Source organism: Siniperca chuatsi, linkage group LG5, assembly GCF_020085105.1.
Source record: "Siniperca chuatsi isolate FFG_IHB_CAS linkage group LG5, ASM2008510v1, whole genome shotgun sequence".
Classification (NCBI taxonomy): Eukaryota; Metazoa; Chordata; class Actinopteri; order Centrarchiformes; family Sinipercidae; genus Siniperca; species Siniperca chuatsi.
In genome coordinates, this window is record NC_058046.1 from 6,412,075 (window position 1) to 6,432,880 (window position 20,806).

At 39.7% G+C, this 20,806-nt stretch overlaps 1 protein-coding gene across 2 annotated transcripts in view; it reads right to left on the reverse strand.

Annotated features, from left to right (window-relative positions):
* The window catches only part of nr6a1a (nuclear receptor subfamily 6, group A, member 1a), a 93,568-nt gene extending 73,985 nt beyond the window's left edge, over positions 1-19,583 (reverse strand). The window contains exon 1 of one of the 2 annotated variants that reach the window (XM_044196264.1): positions 19,300-19,583. In XM_044196264.1, the coding sequence (XP_044052199.1) occupies positions 19,300-19,366 (67 nt within the window). In that variant the 5' untranslated portion in view covers positions 19,367-19,583. The remainder of the gene's footprint in view (positions 1-19,299) is intronic. The other variant, XM_044196265.1, reaches the window with a different exon arrangement.
* Positions 19,584-20,806: the final 1,223 nt, after the last annotated feature.

Below are 20,806 nucleotides of genomic sequence, written 5' to 3' on the forward strand. Positions count from 1 at the left end.
AGTGAACTCCTGATGCCTGATGTAGGCTAATGATCCTACAGGATGCTTTGTATACAGTTTATAAAAATATATATGGAGTGGTTTCTAACCTATGACTTCTCTTTGCCACTGATTCCCAATGAAGGTGTCAGCAAAAACAATGGGCTCCTTCCTTCCTTCAGTTTGTCGGTTTGTTTGTTGGGTTTCATGACCTTCAGCACAAATCTACAGAGGTTGAGGTGTTCCTTCAGCTGTTTGGCCGTGATCAACTATTTCATTTTTGAAGCCAATTTTTCGCTCTCTGACATTTCACTAATACCAAAGAAGAGGCTGTGGGCTACCTTTGTCCTCTAACCCTCATTATGTTTGTCAACAGATAATGCCTCTGATTACAGGAAGGAGTAGGAAAACGAATAAAAAAGAAAACATTCTAAGAACTGAAAAGAAAAACTGACAATATGATATGTAAAATTAAAATAAAACATAAAAAGAATTACAAGGATGTAAAATACAAAAATTCCAAACCGCATCCATGGAGGAATGAGGTGTGTTTCATGGCTGGATTACCAACCAGGCAAAGTGAAACTACCCCAGGGCCAAAGACCCCCAGGGGTCCTGGAGCTCCCAGGTTCATTGTATAGAGATTAGTTTATGGTAATTTGATTAATCACTTAATAAATTGTTTGGTAATAAGCACCACGCAGGTACAATATAACTGAAATGATAAGATAGCTCATGCATTTTTACCTAATCTTCAGGGCCTATTTTATCGAGGAAAATTTTATTTTTGACACAAAAAACGGGCGGCAGGGGGTCAGAAGGGGCCCACAGCTCATTTTTGCACCACAGCCCATTAGCGGGTTAATCCAGCCCTGGACTGAACTTCCTACTGAATAAGGAACCATTTTGATTTTACCAAATGTAACAAAAAGTACCGCAACAAAAGTGACAAAAAATGTCCCCAGACTGTCTCCCCTGCAGGTGAAGATGCTAGGTGTTAGGTTAACGTTATTCCCCCAGAAATAGCTCCAAATGCATACTTGCACACTTCTAATTTTTAGATTTTTACATACAGTAACCAAGGTACAATGTTTAAATAAGCTTTACAGTTGTTGGAATGTGTATTTTGCTGTTTTTTTATTATTATTATTGACAGAGCTAGACTAGCTGTCTCCTCCAGCTTCCAGTTTTTTGTTAGCTAGGCTAACCAAGTCTCAATGATGATCTCATTCTTTAAGACTTTGATTTGCCCAACACTTAAGTCTTCCTGACAAGCGAACCTTTGTGGCCGTGCGAATAATGACTGTTGTCGCTGAGAAGCAGCGGAGGAAGTAGCATTTTGTTGTCCTAGCATGAAAAACGGAGGTCAGTGTGGATGTATTGGGCTCACAAAGTGTCTGCTAATGGCCGAGAAGAACGCTGTTCGCATCTAGTCTCCTAAGAACCGTCAACGGTGATTCCTTTTAAACATGACAATCATTCAGTAACTTTAACAAATGTTTTTTTTTTTTTTTTGCCTGAACTTTACAAATCTTAACTATAGTGGTTGCAGATAAGATACGTTGGAGGAAAGCAACAAGCAAACTTCCCAAAAAAATATGGTAAAAGTAGGGGCTATCAAACTCTGTCATTAGAATGATTTAAGGTTAAGGGCTTTCCATAGACAATTTGTGTAATATTTATTAACTGTACAGTAAATACTGAATCAGTCAAAGTCCACCATAAACAAGAAAGTTGGACCACAGTGACAGGACCAAATCTGATTTTTAATACAGAGCCTGACATACTGTATCATCTGACTACCATACAGGTCTAACCATAACCCCAGAACAATCTGTTTGCTTCATATTGGTTACCCTCTTGCCGTCTGAGCTTTATTTTATACCCACTTTTCCCCCCATCTCACCTCCATCAGCAGCCTGGCCATCTGTGCGGCCGCCGTCTGGAGACACGGCATCCACATCTCACTTACAAGGCACCCGGCGAGCTCCATCACTCACATCCAGACAAGAGCAGAGTGTGGGCTGTTGGTGCCTCAGATCCCCCTATCTGTGTCAGTGTACCACCCTGCTATCAACAGCTGTAGACCCCTGACCCGACACACGCCAGCTGCCCCCCTCCTACCTCCACCCCTTACCCCACAGTCAACACCAGCATATGTTCTCCCTAGAGCATACACAAGCTCTGTTCCAACACACACGTGCCTCAGTCGCCTTCGCTGAACAGACACACACTTATTTTGACTTATGACACACAAACACACATTCAGACAAAGGTGAATGTCTGTGAGAACCCCCCACCTCGAGGATACCAAAACGCTGAGATATATCGCAGCTTTTAAGTGAGATTTACAGAAAGTGAACAAAGGTCAGCTTGCCTAAATTACAAAAAAAATAGTATTTTCTCACTTACCTCAAGTCATATATAGCCATACCGGTAGTTTGGCTTTTATTTAACCTCAGAGGATCCTGCCTCCTCCCAACAATGGAAGTGAATGGACTTTCATTTGTGCTGCTCACAGCAATCAGCAAGACTAAGGATCTACAGATCTACTCTGTGCGACAGTACTTATGTACTAATGGTAACGTCAGCATGCTAACATGCTCACAGTGACAATGCTAACATGCTGATGTTTAGCAGGTATAATATAGAATATTACATAATTAAAGTTAAAATAAAGTTTTGTACCTGTAATCTTAGTTTTGTAAACTTGAACATTTGAGTTTATCCCTACATACTTTGTGCTGAAAGTTTGTATAGTTAAGTCTGTGCTTGAAGGTTTCATTTTTTAAGTTTGAACATTTAGGTTTCTGCCACTTAACTCTATTTTGCAGATTTGGGCATTCAGTTTGATGTTTACAAGCTTCCACCTTCTGTCCACTTTTAATTTGATGTGTTCTAGGGTTACTGATTTATACATTACACATTTAAGTGTTTAAGTAATTGATCAGGTCAGATGTTAAACATCTCTCTCTCCAGCGAATCCTCCATTTTCCTTGCAGAGTTTTGTGTACAAAAGTCTGTGAGTGTGTTTCTTTGTTTCATGGTTTGTAAAATTAAGCTTGCAGGCATGAAATTGAAACTTAGACCCGATGATGGTGCTAGAGGAAAAATCAGGGGATCACCAAAGTCATTAGAATTTGTCCTCTGGGAAACATGAATGTCTGTAAAAAGTCCACGGCAGTCCATCCATTAGTAGTTGAGCGGTTTCAGTCTAGACCAAAGTGGTGGGCTGACCAACCGACCAACATTGATATCCCTAAAGCCATGACGCTAGCATGGCTAATAAAAATTGCATTTATAAAACTTAACAGCAACGTCTCTCTCCAGCAACAATGTCCCAATTGTCAAAGTGTTACTGGGATAATCCACAGACATCATTGTGAACAGTTTTCAGTGTAACTACTTCTTTACCAAAGAAAGATTTCCAATGAAAACTGTTGACAGTGTGTCCTGATTATTTCATAGATACCACTAGAGGCAAGTGAGAACATTTTTCTTTCTGTAATTTTGGTGAACCGACTCTTTAACTGCTAAAAGGTTTTCTCCTTTCTTCCAGGCAGTCATCCGTTTCCATTTATTTCCATATAGTATGAAAACAATTTGTAAAGACTTAAAACTTGCTTGACATAAGTAATTCGTCACAGTGAACCTCATGTCTGCTTCAATTGTTGTCAAAAATATGTTAGTGTTGTCTGGTAATGCTTTGCAGACATGATGTACATTGCGATGGATTACCCAACTCAAGTAAGTCTCAAGTCTCCCAAGACAATGTTCATACTGCACTAAGATGATTGGAAATGCTCGCTGCCTGGGAGGTTGAAAAACACATTTTAAAATGTAAAAAACTACAGTATGTTTCGGAAAATGTTTAGTTTTAGTTAGTAAAATTATCTTTCAACAGAAGGGCAATGTCTCTAAGGACACACTGTGAGGATATTGGTCAATCAGTCCTCCCACACATCATTTTCCAATTTTCTCTTTGCTGCTTCCTGGTCAGCTCTTAACAGTGGCATTTCTGGGATCAGGATTAAGCCTGGTTTCAGTCCATACTCCAAGGCTGCAGTGTTCACTGATAATGGACCAGCAGTAGAGAAGAATGGAGCTCTCCAGTGTGTGGTCTCTGTTGCTAATCCTCATGACAGTTTATTGACCATTATAGCCCGAGGCTGGGAAGGCTTCCAGCAGCAGCCAATACAGCCGGAGCCTGCTCCGCTGTGGCCCATTGTGTGGTGACAAAGAAAGGCTGCATCTTTAACCTTTCACCTCCAAAACCTTCCGCAACCTCTGACGCAATCAGCTCCCCATCAAAATAACATACCACATCTTGTCCCTTCTGTATCCCTCCTTGTGGATGGAGACATGCTGTGCATGCTCAACATGGCATTAACCACAAGTGGCTCAGTAGTGTATCAACCCTTCATCACAGGCAGCTCTGAGCTCTTTCAGGCAGACTGAATGGAAGGTGGCCACTGATTCAAACACGTTCTGAGCTGTTTGTGTGAATTCTGAAGCATTTACTCCATGATTCCGGTTCACCTGGCCAGATACTCACTGCCTGTGGAACCAAGCAGCAGCCACCACGGCTCAACAAATACAAAACTTGAAATATCATATGCTGCAGTTCCTCTAATGGTTGCTGCCTACAGTACTGTCTCAAATATTAGTCAGATTAAAAGTATGGTATGGGTCTAGAGCTAGAGAAATAAATAATAATAATAATAATTAGAAACTATTTTGATAATCAATTCATTGTTTCAATGAGTTTTCAAACAAAAATGCCAAATACTCTCTGGTTCCAGCTTCTTAAATGTGAGGATTATATGCTTTTCTTTGTCATATATGATAGTAAACTGAATATATATGGGTTTTGGACTGTTGGTTGAGAAAAAAAAAGCAATTTGATTACTTGTGGTGGGCATTTTTCACTATTTACTGACATTTTATAGAACGATTGATCGAGAAAATAATCTCCAGATTAATCAAAAATGAAAATAATCGTTAGTTGCAGCCCTATTTGGGTCATGTTTGCTTATTGATAGGTGTCTCAGGCTAGCACAGTAAGCTTCAACCAGCCTTGTTTGACTGTGTGAACCTTTCACTAACTGAAAAATGATTCTGTAATTACGCAATTGCTTTTGAGTTGAAGACGTGGATATTTTGAATTAGGACTGAAAAGAAGAATTGTTGCAATTTGTTAAAAATCATTCTGATTCAAGAAAGTAACCCAAATCAGCAGGTTTTAATTGGCAATCAAGAGACACACAGCGTTACACTCTTTCTTGCCCAGTAGCCCATGAGCCTGGGGCTCATATTTCAGTATTTGTTCTTTACTGATATGAACACCACAGAAAAATCTCAGGGACTGGAAAGACCGCCAAAGTCTCTTTTTCTACTTTAGCATGGTTCAGATGAACTCCAGATGTGGTTTGAGTCTTTACACAACACTGAGGTCAATAAGTAGACACTGTAATGTATATTACAATACAGCAGAATTTACATTCCTTACTGGAAAGTGCCATATGGTTGGACTTGTTGGTGCACAAGGTCACAATCTAGAGGCTTCAACTAGAATTTACATGCAACAGATACTGAATGCACACCAAGTCCCCCACCCTCTGAAATCCTCAACCTGAAGCAATTAGCCCTGCCCAGGAATCCCTCCCCAACATTCAAGCAGCCCCTATCAGTCCATCACTGTCCCTGCTCTTCTGTCCCAGATGGTTGGGGTTCCGCATGGCCAGCGGAGGGCAACGCCAGCCTGTTATCTGAGTAGGTTGGCCTCTACCTGCCAGCCTGGCCGGCCCTGGGCCAGCCCCGCTCTTATCTCAGCGCTACAAACCACACAGCCACCATCTATCACATGTCACATTGCAGGTCTGGCTACAAACATCGGACAGGACAGAGAGGGGAAATGATGACAGAGACGTAGAGAGAGGAGTCAGTGAGTCGGTTTAGAGGCTTAATTTAGATGCCAGAGTAACCTGGCTATTGGCCATGCCACCATTGAAGCCTTAGTGAGGTCAAACTCTTTCTTTGATCCTCTGGTACCCCCACTGAGTCTCCCTGTTACCGTGAATAAACCCAGTAATAGGATATTCTGTCCCTCTTTGACTGAGCAGTAGCAGCTAATAGAGAGATAAGAAATGGCTCTTGCCATAACAATCAGTGCGCCTTTTACATCAAAATTACCCAATTTCCACGAGTAAATAATGATTTTTAAATTCACGTGAGTTGGTTCAAAACTTGGCAGCCTGGCTTTTAATTAAAACCAGACTATCTAATCAAATCACTGCTGTTTTAACCTTCTTAAAAACTGGCTACTCTGACTATACAATTCTTTCAATCACCAAAAGGCACTGCATGGCAGAGCTGCACCATTGTTATGGACCTCCTGATGTTATTATATTTCTCCATTTAACTTGGTGTACAGAATGTATTCACTAATGTATTGGTTTGCTTGTTTTTAAAGGGTCACTATCTAGCCATGCAAATAGTTTTGGTGTTATTTGTCCAGGTTTAGAGATATCTGTCTCTGAAATTCCTGCCTCTTGGGGGTCCAATACAATGGAAGTGAATGGAACTATGTTTGTGGTGCTCACAGCATTGAAAAAGCATTTCAAAATTCAACATTTGTGAGACGTTTGTGTTTCAAGAAACACTGTTTTTGGAGTTTTGTTTCTGAGCACCACAAATGAAATTCTATGTACATCTATTGTATTTAGATTGCAGCAGAAACTTCAGAGACAAATATCTCAAAACCTGGGTTAAGTAAAAACCAAACTGCATGGCAAGATACCATTAGCCTGGTTGCAGACCTATGAATCGCCGTCCACATCTCCAGTTTGTTCAGAGATTCAAATATGTCAGGTGTTGTGACAGCTGTTTCCACCAGTTGGAGAAACAATTGACCAATCAGAGCTTTGTAGGCAGGATTAAAAGTGGGGACGTCATGTTTCTACATATCTGGCTAGCTACCTAGCTACATCCATGAAAAAAATTGGGAAAGAAAAGTGGCCATAAAAATAGTAGGAAGTATATGGATGGGATTGACACAGTTGTACAGGTTGTTGGAAGTCGACTTATAGAAACAACAACTCTTAAATTGGCGTATTTCCTCGATCAATGTGATAAATGTGAAGCTGTGGTAGAGGTTTTGCCTAGCAACTGAAAATGACATCTGATGGATATGTGACTCGTTACTCATTGGTCACTGATTATTATTCTATGGTACTACTAGAGGTAAGTGAGACAAAACTGTTTTCCAATTTGGGAAAACTTGAACCTTTAAACATTTTAGTAAAATACTACTTGTACTGCATTTTACTGCATTTTATGGCTTTAAACCACCAGTTTACATATCACTATTTTAATTTCAAATATTTACAGTAAGCCATTTTAACTATATTTCTTGTACTGGTGCTGATTCAACCTATAGCCAGTTCATGAAAGCTTTTGGTGGCTGGTAGATTTCTCTTGCTAAACATTCTAGGGTGAACAGAGAGTGATGCATTTTGTATTTCTGGCTCATACTGGGGAAAAGAATCAGAAATGGATCTGTGTAGCTAGCAAGTGCAATGAGAGCCACTGTGGCTGAGCATACAAAGAGTTCTGCCTACAGAAGCTTTAAACTTCATAAAATGAAAATCCAAGGTTTTATATGTCCTAAACATCTCTCGCAGTATATCACTGAATTCCCTGTGTATGTAAGCAGCTAGTGGCCGACTGATGCAGTGAGGGCAGCGTGGGATGGGGAATGTTTTGTAAGATTAATCTTGAACAATACAGTTGTGGGTTGTGTGCTCTTCACTCAATCAATCAGTCAATCAATCAATCACCCCTCCCAACTGTAAGATGGATGAGAGGAAGCAGCAGCCACAGATAGATCATTGTTTTCACGCTGCAGCAGGACAGAATGAATCCTGTGCTTGCTGAGAGGTCAGAGTAAAATGGGCTGCGTTACCCCTTGGGCACCACTTGATCCACCCCCCAATACCCCCCCCCGCCCAGCAGAGACACCCAAGCATGACAGTAAGGAGTTTCAGTTTGCCTCAGACAACTTGAAGGAGCAGATGGGGTTATAACCTAGTGAAGAGGGGAGATGTTGCCACTGTTATGCGACCACCTGGCTTTAGGGGGACTGCTGCTGCATCACTCTCTAGCTGGCTGCTTTCGAAGCCTTATTGTTTCTTTATGTGGTCAATGTTGCTTTCAGTGGGTGTGAATGGCCTGCTGAATCTAAGAGGGGTGCTACCTTACACCTGGTCCCACAGGTAAACCCTAAATCAAACACAGTAGACTACATAGCAAACAGTCTGGGTCCTGATTAGCAGTCTGTCTTTAGCTCAGAGCCTTACAGCGCTCCATGGTGGATATTGCATATGACAGATTGTGAAGGAACTCAAGTGTTGGCGTCACAGGCTGCTCCGCCGTCATCCCTTTGACCTCTACACCTGACCCTTGACCTCGGTGTGTAACACAGTGCAGCACAATGTCTACTCTGTCCTCCCCGCTGCTTCAGGCTGACAAAGCGCGCAGCCCCATGGTGCTGCCTCGGAGCACCACTCAAGTTCACAGAACATGCCCCGAGCTCACACTTTGACCGGCAGAAGCTTTACACTGTCTGATCACCTGGAAGTGAAGGAGGGAAAAATTTTCCCCATGTATGAGTAAGAAGGGTTTTAAACTTCTTCAGGGCCTTTTTAATGCCAGTGGCATTTGAAAATAACAACATTTTCATCACCTGAAATAGAAACTCAAGAGACACATTATTTTTAAGACTTGTAAAACTGAATTAAAGACATAAATAACTATATTTTATATATTTATTTTGAGTTTTCTAACATCATTTCAGATATTTTAAAGCTTTTCCAGGACCCGTAGACACCCTGCACTTTGCATTGTCACTTCAGCCTTTTTGGAGGGATATAACAAAAGATAAACCACCAAAATAGTAAATAGTATTAAACATAATCTATGTTCTTCAGCTCGGCCGGATCCTCTGCTAAGTCCACCAAATGCATGTTGCTCAGATGTTGCTCATTTTTTTAAATACACAGAACTTTATCTTTAAAGTAAAGGAACTGTTCAGCATTTTGGGAAATATGCTCATTTGCTTTCTTTTCAAGAGTGAGATAAGAAGATTGATATCAATCTCATGTCTATGGGTTAAGTAAAGAGTTGGAGTCAGGAAGTTGTTATCCTAGGTGGAAACTGCTAGCCTGGCTCTGATAAAGAGAAAAGAAATGCCTACCAGCACCCTAAAGCTCACTCATTAACATATTGTATCTTGTTAGTTTAATCCGTACATACAGCAATGAAACAGACAATTTGTGGTTTTAAATGGAGTTAACATTTCTGTTAGTGTACAGATTAAATGAACGAGGTGTTAGTAGGTGTATTTTTTCTCTTAGGACAGAGCCAGGCTAGCTGTTTCCCCCTGTTTCCAGTTTTTATGCTAAGCATCACGTCCTGACTCCAGCTCCATACTGAACACACAGACATGAGATTGATGTAGATCTTTTCATCACACTCTAAAAAAAGAAAGCAAATATGGGTATTTCCCAAAATATTGAAGTATTCCTTCACGGATTCCAATGATAGCGAATAAGTCAAACTGTACACTGGAAAGTAAAACAGGGTAGAAATCCAAAAAGAAAGTGATGCAAAAGAATATTTTACTTGTTCTGTTGTATACTTAAAATACATATAACAGAATGCACACGATTAAGCACTTTTTTTTTCAGAAAAATAACCTCTGGATATTTTAGTTAAATTGCTCACCCTCTTAAGGTTATAGTTAACTTTCTTTATATTTAATGCTACAGTGTTGGCCACAATGCAGCCTTTAAGATCAAACAATGGGGTAAAGGCCACTTTTTATAGCCTCTGAGACTTTTTCACAGTGCAATCATCAGTGTATGTTATGTTAAACTAATGCACGTATGTCTTTATCTGTACTAATCCTGGTGGGCAGCCGGGCTGAGGGTCACGCTGTGGTCAGAGGGGCGGGGGTTCCGTCACCGCCGCTTGACACACTCAAAGGAGCAACTTCCCTTTCATCATTCCAGGGGTCAGAGTTTTACTACCTCACAGAGCCGCCGAGCGTACTGCACTGTGCAAACTCAGGCCCATAGCAGCCATCTGATAATAATCATCGTACAAAACCAGCTCAAAAAAAAAAAAAAAAAAACAAACCAAGGGGATCAGCTGCATCTCACTTCTTCTTAATCTCAGCTACTATTACTACTACTACACAGACTACCAGGGTCCTCTGATCATATCCGACATGGGCAGTTCAGGGTAAAACATTGAAATTTTGGTGAAAATTGGTTCAAAACTATCTGCTCCCTTGAAAAATGTGGGTAATTTTGGCTGAAAAGTGGTAAGAAACAACAACAATTAGTCTTGAATCCAAGATGCCCTATTGAGGCAGGAACCAACTCTTGACCTCTTGAACTGTTTATCTGTTATATGTCGAGTAACTACAGGTCATTTTTAAATTCAATTATCAAATGTATTTAAACCTAACTGTAACTTTTAAACATTAGTGTTTTCATTTTTTGATAGCAAACAAAGTCGTATTTTCATTAAAAGTAAATGTAACCAGTTTGCTATATGGCACAAGCTTCCATGGGGCGTCAGTATTTACTCCCATAATAAATGCCACAGTCAGGTATATTTAAAATAAATAATCATTACAATCTAATTTCAGTATTTTGACCAAAATTTCTTTTTCACTCCAGTATGCTAGCAGTTAGCTTACTTGTCGTCCATAGTATAGTCCATACTATAAAATGTATACTTTTAAAAGAGGAATATATAATAATGCACATCATGTACTGCACCATGTACTAATGAAATAATACCAGACGTGCTGATCAATTTGAAAGTACAACTCCAGAAGCAAAATTTCAAATGTGAAAAATCCACACAGCTGACAAAATTGTTTATTATGTTTTTATTTTATTTTCTGAGCCGTCACACCCCTGTCTGCAATTTTTATTGAATTTTTTTTTCTATCTGTGAGGGGCTTCTCCACTTCTGTTGGGGTCGACACAAGTGTCAATCAACAGCATCCTCAAAAACTGAGCGATTTAGTCTGAAAGTTGGCATATTAAAATATACTTCATCTGATCTTTTTTCCAGCATTCTCAATACTACACATTGAATTTGTGCATATGCACTTTAAGCAATTAGTCAATTAATCAATAAGTCAAATGCCAGAAAACCTATCAAAAATGTTGTCATTTGAGTCATTTATAAAGAAAAAGTGTCAAACATTCTATGGTTGCAGGTTCTCCAATGTGAGGTTTTGCCGCATTTGACATTTGAAGACAACATCTTGGGCTCTAGGAAAATGCGATAGACATTATTGTTTTACATTTTACAGACTGAACAACAAACCAGAAAAATATCGACAGATTTATCGATTAGACGCAGCCCTAGTATGCACAGTCCGCCCTTTTGTCCTTTCACAGCAGGGTGCGCAGCAGTTAAAAACATAAACTCAAGTGAGCAATCAGGGAATGTTTGTTCATAACTGCTGTGTGTGTTTGTGTGTTAAGGTAATGACAACAGTAACTGTTTAGCAGATTCCTGTTAAAAGAGCCAATGTGCACAGCTCTGTGTGTCTTTTCTGTTGACTGCGAAATGACTCTTGTGCCTGGCGATCGGCTTCGTCTGTAAATGACTGCGCTTCAACAACCAATCATCTTCAGCAGATTCCTATCTTCTCAGCATGGAAGGACCAGCACCTACACACCAGACAAACCACTTGTGATCTGAAGTGAGTTTCTTCTCTCATTCAAATATCCAAGTAAGTGACACCTAATCGTTATGACTGCTACCAGGAGACCCTGTTTTCCCCTCTAAAATGGAAATAGCGTTTTTGAACTGAATCTCCTCAGCTGCTCTTTTATAACCCCCCGACAACTGCATCCTCCAGCGCTGTGGTTTACACAGGAAAGCTTTCCCTACTCTACATACCAAGTTCAGTCTTTTACAGCTGCCTGTAAACTCATCCTCCACCCAAATTCAAACTCAAATTGAAGACATTTATGGCCTCTGGCTATGCTATGTGTTGAATATCACAGAGGCCTGACAAAAGCGTGGTACAGTGTCACTGTACCAATTGTTCCCCAAACTTACTGTAGACTGTATTCACCTTCAAAATATGGTTTATGGCAGTGTGCCGCTTCCTCCCCCATTCTCCCCTGCAGCTCATCAGCAGCTGTTAGAGCCTCAGGTTGTGTCAGGATCAAGCTAGCAAACATCTCAGAGAGCAGCCATGCCAGCCTGTAGCTCATGGATCAAGTGGAGGCTGTAAATACTTTCCTGGGTTACGTGGAGGTCAGCGGAGAGCGGGCCATTAATGCTTCAAGAGCAACATCCCACTGACCCTGGTCACCGTTCCCATAGCACTCACTGCCACCTCCCCCACGTGTCCATCACAGTCCACACAACAACAAAATCACAAGCGCAGCCTCGGGGGAAGAGCTCTGAGCTCAGTGAGAGCAGTGCTGGATGATGACAGAAATGTTTGTGAACTTAAAAGAGGACATTTAGAGGACAGGAGTTTAGTTTCTCAAAGTGAATTGAAAAAAATATTAACTTCGATCAATTATTAATTGATTTGATAAATGGAAAAATCGCTTGGTGAGTCCTTACATAGGTATCAAAAGTATATATTATAAACTAAATATCTTTGGATGTTTCACTGTTGGTGAGAAAATAAACTTTGGATTCTGGGAAACTATGATGGATTTTTCCCAGTTTTCTGACACTGTATAGATCACATGATTAAGAAAATAAGTGATGGTAATAAATATAGTTGTAGCTACCGTGCACCCACACACTAATCTAGTGCTTTGTACAGAAAGGGAGTCATACAGAAAAGTAACAGAGAATTTTTGAAGGTGACCACTGAGTTTGGACTACTGATTTTAGATAAAGATAGATTTCTCAGAACTACTGCTGGCTATTAAACCTCAGTACTTGCGTGGTACCAATCGAAATGTGTCTGTAGCAAAAACTGTCAGACATCAGATTGAACTGTAGTTAAAAATTCTGCCAATTTTAGATGATTTTATTTGAGCAAAGTTCTTGTACGGCTGTGTTTAAGCAACAATCTGAGAACCCTCCAATGGCTTCTTCTACTAAATGAAAAAAAAGGGGTTTGCAGAAAATGCTTATATTTCTCAAAGTCATTTTTGGTATCACTACCAAAACTCAAGTATTGTAATGGCAGAATTATAAACATCCCTATAATCCCCTAATGTGAGATTATTCCATTTGTTCCTGAGGCTGTTTCGCCCAGTTCAGGGATTTTCATAGGGTCAGTTTAGACAGAATAAAGCAGGTCACGGCACCAGTGTCAAAAAATGAACCAAGCTGATTGTAAACAGGTGAAAAAACTTGTTTTAAAGACAATAAGATTTTAGGAGTCCATTGTAGAGTGGTAAAATGACATTTCTTACAGTGCTCAATAGCAAAATGCAAAGCAGATTAGATGGGTGTTTGTGTGATAATGTGGCTGCACTGACACTGCAGTGTGATGTGACGGTTTGAATGCTCTCCTGATAAGATAAGAAAGGAGAATGATCTGAAACTGATCTGAACCTGTTGCGTTGCATTGTGTATGCGGTTGTTGTTGTTGTTCCGTCGTTGCTATTGCGTCACCATCTGACCCCCTTCATTCTGACCACACACACGTGTGTGTTGCCTGGAAACAGCAGCATCAGGATGAAGGACTTTCATCCTCTAGACCTCTCAGAAAGAGAAGGACCTTCCTCAACAACACTGGCCTCATTCTTCACACACAGCCCTCACCATTCAATGATCGCATTATTTAGACATGTTGTTTATAGAATATAGAATTTTTATTTCATAGAATTCATTAAAAAAATTCCAACCAACCAATCAGCCCATATTTCAGTCCAGAAGTCCATGAGTAAGGAAGTATGTTATCATTACATGTATTGTTGTGAAGGTCAATGTGGCAATTTATTTTGAAATACGGATTTTAGTCAAATTGCCAATCACAATGGTCAGAAGACATTTTGGAGCATTTTACTTCAATCCCTTACAAAAATGTAATGTAAAAAAAGCCTGCATGTGAATTAAGAGCACATGTGCTTCTCATATGTGGATGTGTATTTGTGAAGAGAAGACACAAGGAAACTTAAACTATCAAAAGGAAAAACAGCAAAAGAGTCCAGCTGATGTACAAACACTTACAGAGTGACAGTGACACAAAGCATGCATAAAAAACAACAAAGAAGTGCCCCAAAAGGGAAACATTTCAGCGAATACACCATCAGCAGCTGTGTGAAATTTGTCACAATGATATTGGTTGCTCAGTATGACAGGTTGAAATGATTAAGATTATGTAAAAAATAAGACTTTTAATTTTTAATGTCAGAACAACTAAAATGGACAAAATTAAATTCATTGTATGCATTTTTACATATGTGTTTTTTGAAATGTGATATTTAGAGAGGAAACAAAACAAATGATTTATTTGTCGAAACTGAAAGAATAATTCACTACACTAACGCATACAAAAATGAAAAAAAGTGACAATATCTTTCAACACATCAATATCTTGAAATGTTTTGTGAAATGAGTGTTTTCTTAAACAAATATTGCATTATTCATTATTTTGTGAATGTGTACGCACTTGCATTTCTTTGTTTAGTTTTATTTGTTTAATGTATTTATTTTAATTTAAAAACTGAAATAAAGTTCTATTCATCAATCAAGTCTCCCTTAATTTAAAAGACTCTTAAATCAAGGTGTATTTCTTTGCCTTATTACTCTGAATTTGTTCAGCAAGCTCTTTTAATTTTTGTTGTCAAAATAAGTAAATCTTAAGTCTTTTCTTTTCCTTTTTCCTTCACTGATCTCAGATTTTTACAGCACATACAGGATCTCATTCTGATAACACACTTTAAGATTCCTTCATTCATCAAGATTTTGTCTTTAAATGGTAAAACCATCTGCTGCGGAGCGTGCTGTGAGATAAATCACTTTGTTTGAAATGCTAATCAGCCTGGGTGACGAATTTTCTTGAGTCTGGTGAAATTATCCTGGAATGGGTGGAGTCCTAAGATTAACTCGCTTGTTTTATTTCCTTTGGTTTCTCATTTATTTTCTTTCCAAAAAATCATTGCAACAGGAGGCCATATATCTGATGTTCCCTGTTTCAAGACAGTGTCACTTGATTGAAGAAACGGATCGATCTGTATTGGAAAAATAGAAACGTTCGGCAAGTTGCTTTACGAAATGGGACATTTTAACATTTAGGCCTAGTACTGAACTATTTATATTATGTGCATATGTGCATTTTCACAACGTCCATTCAGTCTTAACATGAATGAAAATACTTGATAAATTATTTAAAATACCTGTTAAATTTGTTTGTTGAAAAGAAAAATCACAATCAAATCAAACTCCTGAAAATCCAAGAAAAAAATATTTAAACAAATGCAGCTATTTTGAGAATTGTTACAGGTATTTTACAAAGAAAAATGCCAATCATTCTCTGCTTCCAAATGCAAGGATTTGCTGCTTTTCTCTGTTTTGTATCATTATAGATTGAATATCTTTACGTTTTGGACTGTTCGTCGTACCCAAAAAGACATCACCTCGGGCTCTGGGAAACTGTGATTAGCATTTTTTTTCCCCCTACATTTCGTAGACCATTAATCGAGAAAATAATCAGCGTATAGCCATGAACTCTATACTTTGAAAATAATTTGAAATAGAAAATTACACATTTTCCATCAAAAACATATAAACATTCAGTTTTTCATCTTAACTGTGCAAAAATGTTGTCCTAGGTTCGTCAAAAATGATTCTGAATAAAGCTCTGCTCTCTTTACTGTAACAAAGCAACCTGGTGGAGTCCATGTCTGCCCCCTTTTTCATACAAGTTGACACTTATTTTCATCCAAATTAGTACAAGTGCCCTGTTAGAACAGGAGAGTTCCATATTACATTACCCTAATTTGATGTGTGTGTGTGTGTGTGTGTGTGTGTGTGTGTGTGTGTGTGTGTGTGAGAGAGAGAGAGGGGTGAGGTGCAGCTCTTGTCACTGCTGTCGCATGGTGTTGACACAGATCTGCTGATAGCGGAGGGAGTCAAGTTAAGAAGATGAAGAAAAACAACATGATGGATCACATCTGCCTGCGTGGCCCCCACCCCCGGCCACCCTCCCTCCACCCACCACCGCCACCAGCAGCAGCAGCAGCCCCTCCTCCTCTACTGTACTCCTCCTGGCTCATTATTCAAGCGTCACGGCAGGGGTTTTTGCATCCTGTCCCTGCCCCACCCACTGCCAGCCGTCCCCTTCACCCTGCCCCGAGGGAAAGGACAGACCCCCGAGCCAGAGCAGGGGCTGACAAAGCACTTTCTTTCAGGCTATCTGCCCCGCCGTGCCAGCATGCAAACCCCCGAGGCCCAAATATGGATCCACACAAATACTCAACCCCTCCACCCAACCTGTCTTCCTCCTTCTTACTGCTCCCTTCTTCTTCTTCTTCTTCTTCTAGAGAGTTCAATTACATTAAAACAAGCATACTTCAGTGAGCAGAGAGTGGGAGGGGGGGAGCCAAATTCCTGGTCAATTCAAAGATCAATGGAAATTGAGTTTGTTTTTCAAATGTGGTTACGTGGAAAAGCTGGAGCTGGAAGGAAGGTTTGGCTGCTTTGTTTTCTACGAACAATGTGAGGTGATAGAAAGGCTTTAACAGTCAGCACTTCTGACCAGTCTGTGATGGGTTCACCAGCTGGACCTTAACATCTGTAACATCTGTCTTCCTTCTATGGCTGCAATTAACGATTACCTTCTTTACTTGATTAATCGCCCGACAATTTTTTAATATGCTTTTCATTGCCTCTATGTTTGAAATGTGCTATATAAATAAAGCTGCCTTGCCTATTTTCTCGATTCATTGAATCATGGTTCGGGCTACAAAATGTCAGGAAAATAGGGGGAAATGGCCATCACAGTTTCCCCGAGCCCATGGTGGCGTCAATACATTTCTTGTTTTTTTCCCAAGCAAAAGTCCAAAACTGAAAATCTGCAGTTTACTTTCACATCAAAGACAGTGCAAATCATCACAACTGAAAATCTAGAACTAGAGAATGTTTGGCTTTTTGCTTGAAAAATGACTTGACCGATTAATCCATTACCAAAATAGTTGGTGATTATTTTACTCTTGATCGACTATTCGATTAATTGACCACTCATTTCAGCTCTGCATTATTCAAAAAGGCCTTCCGCACCCAGTATTATCCTTCTGTATATAATTAGATTTTAAAAAACAATGAGGAAAAATGTGCCATTTTCTCTTTAGTGTATTACAAGAACTGTATTCAAGGCAATGTGTACATTTCTTTAAAAAAAAGCTCTTAATTTTGTGAATCTTACTTAATCAGTCTTTTAGAAATAACAAAACTACTGAAATAGCAAATTTCTTATACTGTTTATGTCAAAATGAAATCCTGTTTAAAGTATTTTCAAAACATATTCAGCTTCCTTTGGTATATTCCATATTGTCTTTATTTATTTATTTATTTATCTATGTTTTTTTTTGTTTTTTTTACTTTTGTTATATTCTGCCATGACAGATTAAAACACACTGCATATTACAGATAATCAAAACTGTTCATTTTAGGTTAGCAGGGCTGCAACTAACAAATATTTTCATTACTGCGTAATCTGTTGATTGCTTCAATTGATCGATTAATTGTTTTGTTTATAAAATGGTAAAAATGGTTCCAAAAAATTGAGAGGTTGGAACCAGAGAATGTTAAATTGATAAATAAAATGATAAATTAATTAACAAAATTGGTGACAGTTAATTTTCTGTCGACTAACTGATAAATTGTTTCAGTGCTAAATGACAGGCTACTATGCCTAAAAGCTTTTAATGTATAGATTCGTGTAGGCCTATTTTTTTTTTATCATTTATTGAAATAAAGGTTTTGAAAATCCTTTTAATCTATTTTTTTCTTGCGGTAATTGTTAGAATGATCTATGTAAAAACCACGATTACAGAACCAAGAAAACATTTTGGGACAAATCCATCAAATTTCCCCGCCGGCCTTCTTCTATCTTTAAAATTAGGCTCATTAATCAACTGTTATTCTACAGTCAAGTGACACACACAAATGTACCGATCAGAAAACACGGTCCATGTGGATGTCCACATAAATCACGGCGAGTGAGCTCAGTTCAGGCAGAGTTAAAGGAATTTTAATCTTGGAAATGTCAATAAATCTTCAGTCACCCACATGGGGGCACGATATGGGACTGGCGCCTGGGACAGACACTGCTGCAAGGCATTGTGGGGCTTAGTTTGGGCCTGGAACTGGTCAACATGGAACGTATGAAGAAAAAATAATAAATTGTGAGCAAAGTGAATGAGAAGTGAGCTGTGGGGAAGCGTGTGTTCCCCCCCGCCCTTTGTGAGCTCCATGTAAGTAAGCCGCAAAGTCAGTGTCATCACCAAGCTGTGAGATGAATGAAGAAATTCAACCAACTATGAACCCATCTTGCCTCTTTATCGCTTTTCCTTCCCCTCGCCTTCTATTCCATCTTTTCCATCCTGTGCAGCGCATGCAACACCGGATTTTGGGGACTGACACGGTGCTGGCTTCAGGGCGTTCTCCAAGTTCAAAAGTTCACCTTTTACGATCTCTCCGAGCCTGACTGACCACCTCCAAATAAAAACATTCCGACCTCTGTTCCCAGCAAGCCCAACTCCAGCTATCTCTCTCTCTCACACACACACACACAGCTCAAGAAGCAAGCAAACACACGGGGATAGTAAAGAGATAGTAATTCAATCATTTCCACTGATGCATAACAAGGAAACAAACCAAACTCAACTACATTTCAGACCAACATGTGTTCTCTTGTATAATTGCAGGCCATTCCACAGCACTTGTTTAGATACATTTAACGTATGAACGACCAAACTTCATTTCAGCAGGTAAAAATGACGACAAACACCGCTTTGACACAACAGTGTTTTTCTGTTCTGTGTTGATTTCCAACCCGCTGTGGAGAGTTTGGAGAAGTGGCTTTGAGAATCGGTGGCAGCGCCTGCAAAATGCTCATGCAGCGGTGATGGGTGCACTGATAGGGGCTAATCAAAAATAGTGCAGCCATGCTGTTGTGTTTGGAGGTGAGGAAAGGTGTGATCAGCAGCAGCAGCAGTGTGTTATAGCATACAGTAGACGTGGTGATGTGTGTGTGTGTGTGTGTGCGTGTGTACATGCAGGATCACGCTCCGGGTCGTGTTTGCCTACCGTTAACGGACTTGGCGTTGTTTCTCTCCGGGTAGTCGAACCCATTCGTCCTCTTCTCTATCTCCATCCTGCTGCATGGGCTGATCCCGAGTCAGCCCGATGTCGCCTCTCACCGCCACGAAAAGCCTGTACACTGATGACAGTGATGATGATGATGATGGTGAGATGACAGTGGTGATGATGGTGGTGATAGTGCAGTCTGAAGTGAATCAAGCTGCCACTGCTTTGTCCCTGTCCTCTGCCTGGCTGGCTCAATGCTCGGACCGCCGTCCCATGATTTAGTCTATTGCTTCCAGTCAGCGGGGAATAACTGGATCCACACCCCCAGGGGTGGTGCGTTCGAGGCCTGTGAGGAGGGTGGAGGATAGCAGCTTCTCATGTCCAATAGAAGTAGCCTAACTAAATAATGTTCAAATCTTAAAGCAAGACTGTGTCACGTTTGAAAGAAGGGATGACACAATCTCCCTTTTGCAAATGAAAAGTTGAATTCATAAACAATGTATTAATAATTATCGATATTTACAATAACTAGGCTAAATGTGTACATAAAAAAAAATAATAATAATCTCAACCCCCACAAAAACTGAGCCAAATTCTAATGCGGTGTTAATTAATTAGAATACATAGCTATGGTATTGTTAAAAAGAAGGGCCATACTTTTTGTAGGGTGTGATACAAAAATGTGTTTTTTGTAGATATGTAGCTACAAACCAGAGTAAATGGATATGTGAACATATCTAAACATTTCCTCATACTTCCTGAATTTAAGTGTGGAAAAAGACCTTGCCTATTTTAAATCTAAATTAACAACTATATGAATTTCTGTTCATTAGGGCCTACTTCCCATCGTGATATCAAATCATCTCAAATTATGAAATTTGGTTCCTCCCACATGCCCTGAAGGCAGCACAAACACACAACAGAGACTACGCAACGGATGGACTTTTTGCTGCAGGCATTATGGGATATGGAGTCCCGTTCTGAATCTGAAGAGAAGCATCTTACTAAGACAATGCTAATAATGCTAATACTATCATTAGCTTGGTACTAAAGGTGCTGTTTGGCTAGTAACAGAAGAAGCAGCCTACATGTTCAGCATTAGCAGCAAGTTTTTCAGTCAGAAATAGTTGAGAGTGTGTAGTGCCCTCTGGTGGTCACACTGTAATAATGTGAAAAAACAATCATGTTTTCACAGATTGATAGCCTGAAGCCAGCTGCTTTTAGCTAATCCACTTGTTCTCCTATAAAATGTTTTAGCATTTCTTAATACTTATTTTAGAATGACTTACAACAGTCAAGTCAACGGCTCAAGGTTAAACTAGTGCAGACTTCATTATTTGAACGGGAACAAAGAGAAAATTGACTGTTGCAGATTCATTTTCTGTGCTGTTGTCACACAGTCTGAAGGATGAACAAGGTTTCCAGTTCATCAGCTGAGGGTTGCCTGTTGATCCTGCTGTTTCTAGCAGAGAACATCCCACCTGTCTGCCACTGTAAAATACATAAC